The sequence below is a fragment of the Bombina bombina genome, chromosome 4 (assembly GCF_027579735.1).
Source record: "Bombina bombina isolate aBomBom1 chromosome 4, aBomBom1.pri, whole genome shotgun sequence".
Classification (NCBI taxonomy): domain Eukaryota; kingdom Metazoa; phylum Chordata; class Amphibia; order Anura; family Bombinatoridae; genus Bombina; species Bombina bombina.
The window spans coordinates 458,682,983-458,700,021 of NC_069502.1; the positions used below are offsets into that span (position 1 = coordinate 458,682,983).

General features: G+C 38.3%; 1 protein-coding gene across 1 annotated transcript in view; it reads left to right on the top strand.

Annotated features, from left to right (window-relative positions):
• The window catches only part of LOC128657560 (5-hydroxytryptamine receptor 3A-like), a 41,888-nt gene extending 35,138 nt beyond the window's left edge, over positions 1 to 6,750 (top strand). Inside the window, exon 4 of the mRNA XM_053711937.1 lies at positions 6,476 to 6,750. Within this exon, the coding sequence (XP_053567912.1) occupies positions 6,476 to 6,738 (263 nt within the window). The 3' untranslated portion in view covers positions 6,739 to 6,750. The remainder of the gene's footprint in view (positions 1 to 6,475) is intronic.
• Positions 6,751 to 17,039: the final 10,289 nt, after the last annotated feature.

Here is a 17,039-nt window from a genome sequence, read left to right on the forward strand (position 1 = left end):
ATAAGAAAATTTTTATTCAACAAGGTTTTATTCTCCAGCCTCTTGCATGCATTGCCCCAGTCACTGCTGCTGCGGCCTTCTGGTTTGAGTCTCTAGAAGAGGCTCTACAGGTAGAAACCCTGTTGGATGATATCCTTGACAAGCTTAAAGCTCTTAAGCTAGCCAGTTCATTTAACCAAGCTAACGGCTAAAACCTCAGGTTTTGCTATTCAGGCGCGTAGGGCGCTATGGCTTAAATCCTGGTCAGCTGACGTTACTTCAAAGTCTAAGCTTCTCAATATTCCCTTCAAGGGGCAGACCCTATTCGGGAAATTTTGCCCAGTCCAAGCCGGTCTGGAGACCTAACCAGGCTTGGAACAAAGGAAAGCAGGCCAAAAAACCTGCTGCTGCCTCTAAGACAGCATGAAGGATCAGCCCCCGATCCGGAAACGGATCTAGTAGGGGGCAGACTTTCTCTCTTTGCCCAGGCTTGGGCAAGAGATGTCCAGGATCCCTGGGCGTTGGAAATTGTGTCCCAGGGATATCTTCTGGACTTCAAAGCTTCTTCCCCAAAAGGGAGATTTCATCTCTCACAATTATCTGCAAACCAGATAAAGAGAGAGGCATTCTTACATTGTGTTCAAGACCTCCTAGTTATGGGAGTGATGCACCCAGTTCCAAAGGAGGAACAGGGGCAAGGCTTCTATTCAAATATGTTTGTAGTTCCCAAGAAAGAGGGAACCTTCAGACCAATCTTAGATCTCAAGATCTTAAACAAATTTCTCAGGGTCCCATCCTTCAAGATGGAGACTATTCGAACCATCCTACCTATGATCCAGGAGGGTCAATATATGACTACCGTGGACTTAAAGGATGCTTATCTTCACATTCCGATACACAGAGATCATCATCGGTTTCTCAGGTTCGCCTTCCTAGACAGGCATTACCAGTTTGTGGCTCTTCCCTTTGGGTTAGCTACGGCACCAAGAATCTTTACGAAGGTTCTAGGGTCACTCCTAGTGGTCCTAAGGCCGCGGGGTATAGAAGTAGCCCCTTACCTAGATGACATTCTGGTACAGGCGTCGAATTTTCAAATTGCCAGAGCCCATACAGACATTGTTCTGGCATTCCTGAGGTCTCATGGGTGGAAGGTGAACGAAAAAAAGAGTTCTCTATCCCCTCTCACAAGAGTTTCCTTCCTAGGAACTCTGGTAGATTCTGTAGAAATGAAGATTTACCTGACAGAGGCCAGGTTGTCAAAACTTCTAAATTCCTGCCGTTCTTTATTCTACTTCTCGCCCTTCAGTGGCTCAGTGTATGGAAGTAATCGGCTTAATGGTAGCGGCAATGGGCATAGTGCCGTTTGCCCGCCTACATCTCAGACCGCTGCAACTTTGCATGCTCAGTCAGTGGAATGGGGATTACACAGATTTGTCCCCTCTACTAAATCTGGATCAAGAGACCAGGGATTCTCTTCTCTGGTGGCTATCTCGGGTCCATCTGTCCAAGGGTATGACCTTCCGCAGGCCAGATTGGACAATAGTAATGACAGATGCCAGCCTTCTGGGCTGGGGTGCAATCTGGAACTCCCTGAAGGCTCAGGGCTTGTGGACTCAGGAGGAGGCACTCCTTCCAATAAACATTCTGGAACTAAGAGCGATATTCAATGCTCTTCAGGCTTGGCCTCAGCTTGCTGCGGTCAGGTTCATCAGATTTCAGTCAGACAATATCACGACTGTAGCCTACATCAACCATCAAGGGGGAACAAGGAGTTCCCTAGCAATGTTGGAGGTTTCAAAAATAATTCTATGGGCAGAGGTTCACTCTTGCCATCTATCAGCTATCCATATCCCAGGAGTAGAGAACTGGGAGGCGGATTTTCTAAGTCGGCAGACTTTTCATCCGGGGGAGTGGGAACTCCATCCGGAGGTATTTGCACAGTTGATTCAACTTTGGGGCAAACCAGAACTGGATCTCATGGCGTCTTGTCAGAACGCCAAGCTTCCTTGTTACAGATCCAGGTCCAGGGATCCCAAGGCAGTGCTGATAGATGCTCTAGCAGCGCCTTGGTCCTTCAACCTGGCTTATGTGTTTCCACCGTTTCCTCTGCTCCCTTGTCTGATTGCCAAGATCAAGCAGGAGAGAGCTTCAGTGATTTTGATAGCACCTGCGTGGCCACACAGGACTTGGTATGCAGATCTGGTGGACATGTCATCCCTTCCACCATGGACTCTGCCGCTGAGGCAGGACCTTCTACTTCAGGGTCCTTTCAACCATCCAAATCTAATTTTTCTGCGTCTGACTGCTTGGAGATTGAACGCTTGATTTTATCAAAGCGTGGTTTCTCTGAGTCGGTCATTGATACCTTAATTCAGGCTCGAAAGCCGGTCACCAGGAAAATCTATCATAAGATATGGTGTAGATATCTTCATTGGTGTGAATCCAAAGGTTACTCATGGAGTAAGGTCAGTATTCCTAGGATATTATCTTTTCTCCAAGAAGGATTGGAGAAGGGATTGTCAGCCAGTTCCTTAAAGGGACAGATTTCTGCTCTGTCTATTCTTTTGCACAAGCGTCTGGCCGATACTCCAGATGTGCAAGCGTTTTGTCAGGCTTTAGTTAGAATCAAGCCTGTGTTTAAACCTCCGCCATGGAGTTTAAATTTAGTTCTTAAGGTTCTGCAAGGGGTTCCGTTCGAACCTTTGCATTCCATAGATATTAAACTTTTATCTTGTAAAGTTCTGTTTTTAGTAGCGGAGTTATCTGCTTTACAATGTGATTCCCCTTATCTCATTTTCCATGCAGATAAGGTAGTGTTACGTACCAAACCTGGTTTTCTTCCTAAGGTGGTATCTAATAAAAATATCAATCAGGAGATTGTTGTTCCTTCACTATGTCCTAATCCTTCTTCAAAGAAGGAACGTCTTTTACACAATCTTGATGTGGTTCGTGCTTTAAAATTTTATTTACAAGCTACGAAGGATTTTCGTCAAACATCTGCTTTGTTTGTTGTCTACTCTGGACAGAGGAGAGGCCAAAAGGCTTCGGCAACTTCTCTTTCTTTTTGGCTAAGAAGTATAATACGCTTAGCTTATGAGACTGCTGGCCAGTAGCCTCCTAAAAGAATTACAGCTCATTCCACTAGAGCGGTAGCTTCCACATGGGCTTTTAAAAATGAGGCTTCTGTTGAACAGATTTGTAAGGCGGCGACTTGGTCTCCGCTTCATACCTTTTCTAAATTCTACAAATTTGATACTTTTTTTTCTTCGGAAGCTATTTTTGGGAGAAAGGTCTTACAGGCAGTGGTGCCTTCCGTTTAAGCGCCTGCCTTGTCCCTCCCTTCATCCATGTCCTATAGCTTTGGTATTGGTATCCCACAAGTAATGGATGAATCCGTGGACTGGATACACCTTACAAGAGAAAAAAAAAATTATGCTTACCTGATAAATTTATTTCTCTTGTGGTGTATCCAGTCCACGGCCCGCCCTGTCATTTTAAGGCAGGTGTTTTTTATTTTTAAACTACAGTCACCACTGCACCCTATAGTTTCTCCTTTCTCTTGCTTGTCTTCGGTCGAATGACTGGGAGTGGCAGTTAGGGGAGGAGCTATATAGACAGCTCTGCTGTGGGTGTCCTCTTGCAGCTTCCTGTTGGGAAGGAGAATATCCCACAAGTAATGGATGAATCCGTGGACTGGATACACCACAAGAGAAATACATTTATCAGGTAAGCATAAATTTTGTTTTTTTATCTGAGCACCCAGCAACAAGAATTATATATAGATGTTTCATAAGTAGAGGGAGAAAAATCACATATTGTATATACATAAAATATTATTTATTAAAATAATTAAATACATTTCAAAATGACAAACTCATGTTTTTTCAAGAAAAAAATATAAGATTTTCACATGATAATAGATACTATTATACAGTTTTCACAATAAGCTACAATCTTGCACGTGCTAGTGCAAACCTTTTATGTTGTTTTCACAAAAAGATGAAAACTTTAGGCAGGTTTTCACACTAGATTTTTTATGGTCGTCATGCAACTATACAAGCTTTTACATTGTTTTAACTCATAGGGGCTGATTTACATTGATTACATTGTTGTAACTCATAGGGGCTGATTTACATTGATTACATTGTTTTAACTCATGGGGCTGTAGCGAATCATGTCCGCTGGACATCGCTAAATGCTGAAAGCATATGTTGGTGAAATGCTTGTACAGTGCCGCCCCCTGCACATTTGGCCGCTACAGGGGGTGTCAATCATCCCAATCATATCTGATCATGATGATTGCAGTTCGCCACCTAACAGGAGAACGACCGCTGCTTTTTAACTTCTGTTTCCGGCAAGCCAGAAAGTTTGGGGATAGATTGCAGCATCCGCTGCTTAATAAATCTACCCCATAGTGCTTACTTTTCTCTTGGTCTACAATTCACGTCAATACATGTGAATTATGGCTTGCTTGACTTGTTGCAGCAAAATGTGCTTATCGCTTGACTCTATAAGTGGATAGTAGTACTTTAAATAGACATTGTACACTAGATTTTTCTTTGCATAAATGTTTTGTAGATGATCCATTTGTATAGCCCATCTGGTAGTATTTTCGTAAAAATTTATAGTTTTGCTTATTTTTAAAAAACATTGTGCTAATTTTCAGACTCCTAACCAAGCCCCAAAATTGTATATGTATACTGATGTCTACAGACTCTCTGGTTGTGTAATGGGTCTTTTCATATGCAGGAGAGGGGGGAGTGTCTGCTCTTCCTGCTTTCTCAGCCCCTTTCAGTGGGTGTCCCAATCTAACCTTATCAACAGTGCTAAAATGTGAGCTTCTAAGTACGTTTTTTAAAAGGTTTTATACTGGATTTTTATATAAATATCTGTGCATATTCTTCTTTATGGTAGTGTCTATTACAAGTAGTTATATGGAATTGATGTATACTGTCCCTTTAACCATGGATGGCGATACGTGCCTGTCATCGTCTCAATGACTTAACTTTGGATGACAACCATGTGTCATCATCTGGAGGGACATTCCAAAGTTGATCATGGACCCCCTCTGCAGTTTAAGACCTGTACGATCTGGACAAGGTTTCTGCATCGCCTATGCTATCCAGAGATGCTGATGATGTCACCACGCATGGGCATGGTGACGTAAACAGCCTAGAGATCAGGAAGCGGATAGAAAAACTTAAGTGACCTGGATGGGGGTACCTATTCAAACCCCTCAATCTCAGTTTCCTTAAGCCTTAGAAACTCCCAAGTCCCAACATTTGAAAGGCAATCGCCTGCTGGAGTATATAATGCACACAATAAAAAAATAATAAGGGGGTCTCTATGCACATTTAACAGTCATCAAAAAGCCCTAGAGACCCCCAAGACCCCCTTATTTTAAAACTAAAAGACCATTTTTAAAATAAAGCCCCACTATAGGTTTTAATAGCCAGGTGATCACTACAGTAATAGTAATCACCTGTCATGAAAAAATATGCATTTATTTGAGTAGAGACTCATGGGACTCACTACGTGCACCTCAGAGTTATATAATTATACCAAAAGTCTGCCATTTAACCCCTTCTTATTTTTTCAAGCGTTTACAAAAAAGACACATACTTCTGTTTACAACCTTATTAATTATAATTGTAATAAAATGAAACACTTTTTTTTACTCCTTTTATTGTTCAGTGTCATGATATATACATAAGATAGTGGTATAGTATGAATCTAGGTCTGCTGAATAAAAAACTATATATAATATGTGTTGATTTCTCACTGAAAATGGTGTATAGTAAGGGTTAAATGTGTGCAATATCTAGAAACTACAAAACAGCTCAACACAGGGGTGGAAATGGCTCAGCACTGTTAATCTTGTTGTATGTCTGTTCTGCTTGTACATATTCAACATTAGCCAGGATAATATGTCAATGTAGCCCAGTTTACCCTCCTACATTAATCATTTTAGTATATCAATTTATTAAGAAATTTGATAAGTTCCAAGGCAAACAGTAAAAGTCCTCAGTAAGGTGTAATTAAAAGCACAAATCAGACAGGAAACATTAGTCAACCATCAACACATTATTCTTAATAAAACAGTATGTCATGTGATACAGGTACTATCAACCAACGTCACCTAATCATGTGCCCCTAATCTATTTCAAATGTTAGTGTTAGTTTTGTGTCATAGTTAAAGATCTGGTCCACCCCTATAGGCTTTTATAGTTATAAATAAAATAAAACCAGAAGTATGATGAGTATATCTGATGGCATCAAGGTACTTATGCAGATATTTAGAAATCGGTGTAATTGCATTGTCCAAGGAGAAATTGTATTGTACTGAGACCTACCCTCTGTTGTGAAAATGTGGGTACCAATACAAGTAAAAGTATAATTTTCAATGCACTTTCATATAGTCATACATACATACAGTACATTCATGTTCTTAATAAAGATGGTTCCTCTCATTGAGTTGTATCTGATTCCTGCACAGGAAAGAATGTAAACCTACAGTCCTCAAATGTGGACCCTGCTATAGGAGGATTTCAGACCCAGCTTTTCCTGAGGAACATCAGTAGTGACCTACAGTCCATGAGAAGGTTGATGGAGGGATACTTTGAACAGCAGGAAATAGCAGAAGAATGGTTGCGCATTGGCCTAATCCTGGATGCTCTGGTCTACCGAATGTATCTTCTCTTCATGATGGTTTATGCAGTGATATTGGCAGCTACTTGGGGAACCTGGTACCATGTGTAGATTCACTTAATGAAAAGTGCAATGATGGATCTAAATATGGTTTTCTGAATTGAAGTTGGAGTCAAAGTATTGCGGAACCCCCTGGTGGTGAAGATAAAGTTAATGTACACAGTGCTACAAAAGTTGTACATACCTGCATACAGTTTCCCATATTGGGCATCACATTTAACTTTACATTTCTAGAGCCTAAAAGGAGTGTGTGGCTAATTTGATAAATACTGATTCAGTCACTATGGATCTAGACTGATGTATATTAACATTATAACACAAAAGGAATGATGGTGCTATTTGTAAACATGACTATAAAGACATTATTTATTAATTAAAAAACAAACAATCATGATGCCTTATATAAATCCAGCAAACTTTATTTTACACTGTGAACACATTTTATATATTAAAACATATAAAAAAAAATAATATAACAAGAAAACTGTTTGTTCACTTGTGTCTATCATTTAGTTTGGTTGTGTTCATACTTTTTTTTTTCTTTCCTGTATTCCATCCATCCAGTTTTATTGTCATTTAATCCTAACTGCAACCCCTCTCAATGTCTGGGCCCCTAAAATTCACAGTTAACCTTAACAATGGTGATCCAGCCCCGTAATCTAAAAGTGTCTCTAACAATGCTTTCTCTGTCCCAAAAACCACAAATTACCCTAATCTTGCAACACCCCTCTAAATTGCAATAAGCACCTTTCATGCCCTCACCAACAAAGAGAACATCCTTTAAATAACCCCCTTACCAGTTATCTGTCATACATGAACTCCTCCCCCAGGGCAAATACCCCCAAAAACTAACCCCCCAAAGTTTCGGCCCCCCCAAATATTAATAATAAAGATCTAATTAAACATAAATAGATCACTTAGCCTTAACCCTTTGACTGCTAACGACAGCACATTTTTAGATGTAGTTCTTACTTGGGGTACTGATGGGGATATATGTACGTCCACCTACTTTAAACAGGCGACTAATAATTTTTTACACTTCTCTAGCAACCATGTCAGTGGCTGGAAAGTAAACATCCCCTATAGTCAATTCTGTAGGATGAGAAGAAATTGTAGTACTACAGAAAAATACAATGAACAATCTGATATACTTATAAAAAGATTTAAAGAAAAAGGTTATCCATTGGCTCTTATCAAAAAAGGTTGTGACCGAGCCAGGACACTAGATAGAGCACAGTTATTAAACTCTTCTAAAACTAAAATGAATGAGATAAGTACTAATATAAATGGATAGCCCATGTTTGTCACCCAGTATAATTCCAATCATAAAGCTGTGAGCAGAGTTTTGAAAAAACACTGGCCTATTTTAATGAGACCCTATTCTTAAGAAAATACTATCCCCACAACCAAGAATGCTATATAGGAGAGCGCCAACGTTAAAACAAAAACTTGCGCCCAGTAAAGTGGTAATGTCTACAGGATAGACAGGATAAATAAAAAACCTACCTGTCCTGGAAAAAAGGTATTTTCAAGTGCAGCAAGAAACAGTGCTACATGTGCATATGCATTGCACAGGGATGCACTAGTGTGATATCTCACACTACAGGGGAGCATTTCCCCATTAGAGAGAGATTATCTTGTGACTCAACATATGTTGTATATGCACTCACATGTGAATGTGGGATGCAGTACATAGGCCGCACTTGTAGGAAAATCTGAGTCAGATGGAGTGAACACCTTAGGAATGTGACACACAAGTCACTGAAACATAGTGTGCCCAGACATATCTGTCAGGAACACCATCCAGGAAATTGCAAATTAAGAATTACACCTATAGAAAGTATCCTTCCCAGTCGCCATTACAATAGCTTTACCAAACTTAGGCAAAGGGAGACCTATTGGATTTATAGATTTCAAACTCTATTTCCTTTAGGTCTCAATGAAGTGATAGATTCCTCTGTTTTTATGTAGACATGGGTAGGATTACTTCTATTAGCCATTAAAGGTTCCTTTATTGTTAGTATCACCGCTACAATGGGCCACTTATGGTGGTTTGCATTATTTCATATTATGTGCATATATTTCTTTTTTTCTTATTTATCTTATCTGTACCGGAATCTCAACACCAAATTGTTCAATTAATATATTATATACAATCCAGTTTGCATAAATATTATTTGGGGTCTATAATTGTTATTAACTATCACATAATCTATATTTTAATCCCCAGTCATAGCGATGTCACTATTAGGGTATAAACATCTTTTAGGTTATATAAACCATTTTTCGCCTTTTTTACACTGATCATATTATACTTATTCCTTTATCATTACACTAGTATAATGTGCACAGGACATTCACTTATTGACACTATGGGTTGCACATTTAGTAGGACATTTTTATCTCACTATGGTATAAATATCTTTAATTTCTGACACTAATGGTCTCATATCTATATATTATTATGGTCATTTTATATATATATATATATATATATATATATATATATATATATATACATATATATATTTATAGGTTAGTATTCACTTAAGCCCACATTTATATTGTGCACATTATATGCTTTAACTGTCATTAACGTGAGTATACCAATCACATATTTGTTTAAGAATATTTTAGGAGCGGAATTTTGTATTTTCACATTCCTATTATTAGTCTATTATATGAACTAATTCTGATCAGTATACCTTGATTAGTTATTCACTATTAATATGACAGATTCACTTCTCTGGGTGAACTCACACTACTGCAGCCAGAAAACCTGTCAGTCACGGATAACATTTACACATATTTAGACATCATACTCTTTGAACCAATCGGCTTATTTCCATCGAACCAATTAGAATGTATCTAGTCGGCAGAGCCTCTGACGTACTACTTATCTGGTGTTTATTACGAGATGTGGGATAAGAGTACAAAAGCGATCATGGTACTGTTATAAGCTTATTATTTGTTTATTGTAGAAGGATTCACCAAGTTCAGCATATTTTTTGTAGTTGCACACTAATATTATAACAGATTTATTCTTTTGGCTGAATTAACATTACCAAGCCTAAAAATCTGTTAGTCATGGGGACATTCTACATATTAACATGTCATATGCACTAAACCAATCAGTACACACCTACTGAACCAACCAGTATGAATCTAGTGGGCGGAGCCTCACACACACCTCCGGTGTTTACAACGATGCGGGATAGGAGTGTAATGGCGATCATTGCACCGTGTTATCATATCTCTTACAACACGCAAGTTTATCAGTATATATACTACATATCAGGGTATGGTACATTTGTAATATTAATATACATTTTTATTACTTTATATCAGCTCATGATTGTTAGACTCTAGCTCTATTGGCCACTAACTGTTTTTTCCTGATACTGCGTGTTTTACATGGGTTCATTTTGAAATTTATCTTGAAATCTATCTTTAATATGTGCTGTTAACGTATCACATGAGCGGTCCATTTAGTTTGTATATATTAACACACCACTATCTGCTCAGATTGTTTTGAGCTCATTAACCAGACACAGGTATAACAATTTGGTCCGGTTGAGACGAAGGCTTTCGATTGGCTGTTAGATCATTGGAATGGGAGGGGTCATTTTTCACTTTTTGTAGCGTAGCCCCATATAAAGGGACTATTTACATTCATTTAATATGCCTGATGAAATGGTTTTAATCTTATGCTAGAGATTACACTGGAATCAGCATGAGTTGTTTTTAACTATGGTTTGTATATATATATATATATATATATATATATATATACATTATGTATATATATATATATATATATATATATCTTTTAACAAATCAATTTGTTATGTTTTAAACTCTCAGTGCTCAGTGTTTATCTCATAGCCTATGCTACCTAGATGGTTGTTTGCCCTCCCACTTTAATTCACTGCAGATCCTGTGTTCCTGTGCCTCTGGAGTTCCAGACACGCCGAAGTTCAGCTAGCTGGATTGCTGCTTAAAATCCAGCCTGCCCCTACAGGCACGACTGAGTGCCATTGCTACATGTGAGTACCCTGTGTCTCCTCTCCTCTATCTTGTGCTATTGATTCGCACATGCGGCGTCTCTTTCTGTTCTATTGTTTTGCTGTAGAGTCTCCACACCGCCCCTGGTGAAGTTAGAGTCCTGCCTTCCTTCAACAACTTTGAAGACCCTGTGTTCCTGGTTTAAGGACTGTCTCTCGATACCTGTTTGGGAGCTATAAGTATATAGCCGTTAAGACTTTCACTTCTATACATTTGGTGCTATTTATTGTGACACTGTTGCTCCATTAATAACTGTTGTTTATTTAGCATCATTGTACCTATTTCATATTGCTAGCTTTTGCATTTATTTTTAGGGCCCGTGCCGTTTGACCAACATACTGCCTATAACACCCCCTACAGGTCAGAAGATAAATGACATAACACGAGTTGCAAGTTATATGTTCCTGTATCTTGAAGTCTTTTTTATTTACTGAAGACACGAAACTAGTGCCAAAGGAAGCATTGGAGAAAGATTTACATCTCCTACTTCCACATTTGTAATATCCAGGTTTAATGGACAACCAATTAGAACTTTTTATTTTAGTTAACATTGATGGCGACAAAATATTCCCTAATGTTTTTGCCTTTCGTGACACAAAAAGTATCCCTTCTTTGATAATGGATTGTAGACTCTCATCTGTTTCCAAAATTGGAAGCGCTCTCCGCACTATATTACAGATTTGACCATACTCTACACTATAGCATAAACAAAGATGGAGCAGCACCACCAAATTCTTTCTTCAAGTTGCTTTATTCAGCTTGAGGAGTAGCCAGACCAAAAATCAAACAACAACGTTTCGGACACAGTCCTTAGTCATGTTGGGTTCTGGCAGGAACCTGGTTGCTGGCACACCTTGATACATTCCCTGTGCTGGATATCTGTGACTGTTTTTCATACTCTACACTATATGTAGTGATAAATTTGGGCTGATTTAATCTCTTAGTTCCTTTCGCCTTCCTTGTACAAAACAAGCTAGACCTTTCTGTAACATCAATTTCCTTTTTAGTTGATTCCAGTACTTCTCTACAGTAACCTCTGTGGATTAATATGTCAGTTAGTTCTTTAGAGTGTTTTTGGTAACCCTGTTCATTTGTACAGTTTCTCTTAATCCTGATATACTGGCATTTTGGGATAAACCAAATGATATGTTTAGGGTGACAAGATTTTACATTTAAAATGGTGTTACCCGCAATCTCTTTGCGGAATAATTCCACATCAATGCATGAGTTTGCAACATTAGACAAAAGTCTAATGTTCAAAAAGGACATTGAAATTTTGATAAAATCCATAGTGAACGTAAGATTCATTGTGTTGTTCTGAAGATACTTAAAAAACTGTTCAATAAAGTCCACTGGACCCTTCCAAATTAACAAAATATCGTTGATGAATCGACCGTAAAAGTGAATAAATTCTTTGAAGGGGTTTCCATCTCCATAGACGTGGGACAGCTCCCACCAACCCATGTACAGGTTGGCATAGGAGGGGGCAAATTTTGCCCCCATAGCCGTGCCACGTCTCTGGAGATAGACACGCCCCTCAAACAGGAAAAAATTATGTTTCAATAAATAATCAACAGAATTTTTTATGAACTGCTTCAGAGCATCATCATAATCAGAACATTTATTAAGAAAAAACTCAATGGCCTTGATACCCTGATCATGTGGAATACAAGTATATAATGAAACCACATCAATGGTCACAAATACATATTCCTCGTGCCACACAATGCTTTTCACTCGTTTAATAACATCAGTGGTATCTTTGATGTAGCTCATTAGATTCAAGACTAATGGCTGTAAATATCCGTCTATCATTTCAGAAAGAGGCTCATTTAGTGAGCCAATTCTCGCCAAGATGGGTCTACCAGGGGGATTATACCTGTCCTTGTGGACTTTAGGTAAGTAATGAAAGATAGCTGTAACAGGATGTTCAGTAAATAGGAAGTCCAAATTTGCCTCTGGTATTAAACCGTCATGTAATGCCCAATTAAGGATATTTTTCGGTTCAGATTGATAAAAGAATACAGGATTATATTTAAGCTTCTCATAAACTGACACATCCAATAGCTGTCTAAATGCTTCTTTTATATAATCTTTTCTATTAAGGACAACCACCTTTCCACCTTTATCAGAGTTACGTCTAACCAACTCTTTATTTGTCTCTAACTCTTTAATAGAGAGATATTGCTCTTTACACAAATTATCTTTCCTATGGTCCCTAGAGGGACTGTCAGAATTCAGCTTTCTTAATGCAATCTCAACAGTTTTCTGAAATACTTCTATTGCACTAGATCTAGCATTCAGAGGATAGAATTTAGATTTCCTCCTCAATCTAGAAGTATCTTGTACATCTTTACCAACACAAAAGTGTGAATCTTTATTATCTTCATTTAATGCAATTAGATCTAAAAGTGTGCAATCATCAGCAAATTCAAAACCACATCTGATGGGTTCTGGCTTCTCATTATATTTCACATTATGACTCTCACCTGTAGTTCCCAAGAAATGTTTCTTTAGGACAAGTGATCTCACAAATTTATAGAAATATACTGGCATTTTGGGATAAACCGAATGATATGTTTAGGGTGACAAGATTTTACATTTAAAATGGTGTTACCCGCAATCTCTTTGCGGAATAATTCCACATCAATGCATGAGTTTGCAACATTAGACAAAAGTCTAATGTTCAAAAAGGACATTGAAATTTTGATAAAATCCATAGTGAACGTAAGATTCATTGTGTTGTTCTGAAGATACTTAAAAAACTGTTCAATAAAGTCCACTGGACCCTTCCAAATTAACAAAATATCGTTGATGAATCGACCGTAAAAGTGAATAAATTCTTTGAAGGGGTTTCCATCTCCATAGACGTGGGACAGCTCCCACCAACCCATGTACAGGTTGGCATAGGAGGGGCAAATTTTGCCCCCATAGCCGTGCCACGTCTCTGGAGATAGACACGCCCCTCAAACAGGAAAAAATTATGTTTCAATAAATAATCAACAGAATTTTTTATGAACTGCTTCAGAGCATCATCATAATCAGAACATTTATTAAGAAAAAACTCAATGGCCTTGATACCCTGATCATGTGGAATACAAGTATATAATGAGACCACATCAATGGTCACAAATACATATTCCTCGTGCCACACAATGCTTTCCACTCGTTTAATAACATCATCATATTGCTCTTTACACAAATTATCTTTCCTATGGTCCCTAGAGGGACTGTCAGAATTCAGCTTTCTTAATGCAATCTCAACAGTTTTCTGAAATACTTCTATTGCACTAGATCTAGCATTCAGAGGATAGAATTTAGATTTCCTCCTCAATCTAGAAGTATCTTGTACATCTTTACCAACACAAAAGACTTTTGTCTAATGTTGCAAACTCATGCATTGATGTGGAATTATTCCGCAAAGAGATTGCGGGTAACACCATTTTAAATGTAAAATCTTGTCACCCTAAACATATCATTCGGTTTATCCCAAAATGCCAGTATATTTCTATAAATTTGTGAGATCACTGTCAGAATTCAGCTTTCTTAATGCCACACAATGCCACACAATGCTTTCCACTCGTTTAATAACATCATCATATTGCTCTTTACACAAATTATCTTTCCTATGGTCCCTAGAGGGACTGTCAGAATTCAGCTTTCTTAATGCAATCTCAACAGTTTTCTGAAATACTTCTATTGCACTAGATCTAGCATTCAGAGGATAGAATTTAGATTTCCTCCTCAATCTAGAAGTATCTTGTACATCTTTACCAACACAAAAGACTTTTGTCTAATGTTGCAAACTCATGCATTGATGTGGAATTATTCCGCAAAGAGATTGCGGGTAACACCATTTTAAATGTAAAATCTTGTCACCCTAAACATATCATTCGGTTTATCCCAAAATGCCAGTATATTTCTATAAATTTGTGAGATCACTGTCAGAATTCAGCTTTCTTAATGCAATCTCAACAGTTTTCTGAAATACTTCTATTGCACTAGATCTAGCATTCAGAGGATAGAATTTAGATTTCCTCCTCAATCTAGAAGTATCTTGTACATCTTTACCAACACAAAAGTGTGAATCTTTATTATCTTCATTTAATGCAATTAGATCTAAAAGTGTGCAATCATCAGCAAATTCAAAACCACATCTGATGGGTTCTGGCTTCTCATTATATTTCACATTATGACTCTCACCTGTAGTTCCCAAGAAATGTTTCTTTAGGACAAGTGATCTCACAAATTTATAGAAATAAACTACAGTGTCAAACAGGTTAAAATGCGAAGTAGGAGAGAAACCAAGACCCAAAGATATTACCTCTAACTGTGTTTGAGAAAGAACAAAAGATGATAAATTTATAACATTATTGATATCTATGCATATTTCTGGAATGGTACAGCTCTCCTCTGTGTGTAACGCCTGGACTTCGGTGGTAAAGTCTCTTGATGTTGATTTTGCCCTTCCAGACCTTCCATGCCCCCCTCTACGTATTTTTTTCTTCAAACACCGGACTTCTGTAGGCCCCTCTCGTTTTTTGACTGTGAGGAGGGTGTGGTAGATGAATGCTCATCATGGGTTATAAGGGCAAATGAAGCAGCCCCCACAGGTGTTGCTGAACTCTCATTTGTGACTTCCAAGTCTGAAGAGTCATAGTCATATTCAGTATCAGTCTCTGCAAATCTGACTCTCTTATCTTGTTTAGACTTTCTATATCTCCTCCTGGTTTCAGAGATTGTCCACTTATATACTTTGTTAGATTCATAATCTTGTTTGTCACATAGAATTTTCTGTTTCTTAAAATGCCACAAGTTGTCTCTAAACTCAGTTATAACTTTTTGGAGTTTAGTATCATATTTATTAAAGACAAGATCTTCACTTAAAGGACGCATATATGACTGCAACTTGATCTTGTCACGACACAACTCTTGACGTATTTGCTTCTTGTACTCTATGAGTAAATCAATTAATGCTAAAGAGCATTCTGTTAAAATGCTATTCCACTTATCAATGAAGGTTTGATCAGTCACTTGAAAAGAGGGAAACTTTCTTATACGAAGCCCTCGTGGTATATGTTGGGCTTTTTTGTACATCTGAAAACTTTTAATGTCCCTTTCAATACTTGAATCTCTTTTTAATAAAGTATCAATTTAAAAAAAATAAGCTATCCAGATTAGTATTAGCTTCCTGCTCAATTATATCGTTATTGAACAAATCTTCAGTATCACTGACATCTTCACCAAACTGCTGAAAAACATATCCCCCAGCTGCCATGTCTGTATACCAATATGCCTATTCAGTATGACCAGAAGCAAACATGAGAGCCAAATAATTAACGATCCAAACAATAACTTCAGGGGTGCCTTACGACCTATAACACATAAATAGCCTTTATCCCAAACCACATCGATTATAGTCTATGCAGAAGACAAAGAATATCCGTGCTGCTTACCCTCTCCAAACGGTGGATTGACAAAGTAATCTCAACAGCGTGGGAGCGCTCAGACATCCGCTCAGTGTGGCCGTCGGCTGATCAGTGTAAACTTCATGTAAGTGACACCCCCCCCTTCCTGACGTCACGATGACGCTCCAAAGACGACTCAGCTGTACCGGTGCAATGTAAGAAGCGATCCACCACCGCTTCAACTAACAAATAGAATCAACGTCCAATGCACCCGGTAGCTGTGAAGAATAAGAATAAAGCAAACATGAGAGCCAAATAATTAACGATCCAAACAATAACTTCAGGGGTGACTTACGACTTATAACACATACATAGCCTTTATCCCAAACCACATCGATTTATAGTCTATGCAGAAGACAAAGAATATCCGTGCTGCTTACCCTCTCCAAACAGTGGATTGACAAAGTAATCTCAACAGCGTGGGAGTGCTCAGACATCTGCTCAGTGTGGCTGTTGGCTGATCAGTGTAAACTTTACGCAAGTGATACACCCTCCTTCCTGACGTCACGATGACGCTCTAAAGACGACTCAGCTGTACCGGTGCAATGTAAGAAGCGATCCACCACCGCTTCAACTAACAAATAGAATCAACGTCCAATGCACCCGGTAGCTGTGAGGAATAAGAATAAAGGAACAAAAATAGGCAGAGGCTCAAAAAGGATGCTAAATATCTGTATTGCAAGTCCAAAAACAACGACATGTAAAGGTAACAGACAGGCAATTAGAAAGCAGGTCAAACGCGTTTCATATATGTTACATTACTTCTTCAGTGACCATACTCATACACCCATAATGCAATGCTATTTAAAGAGCCCTTAA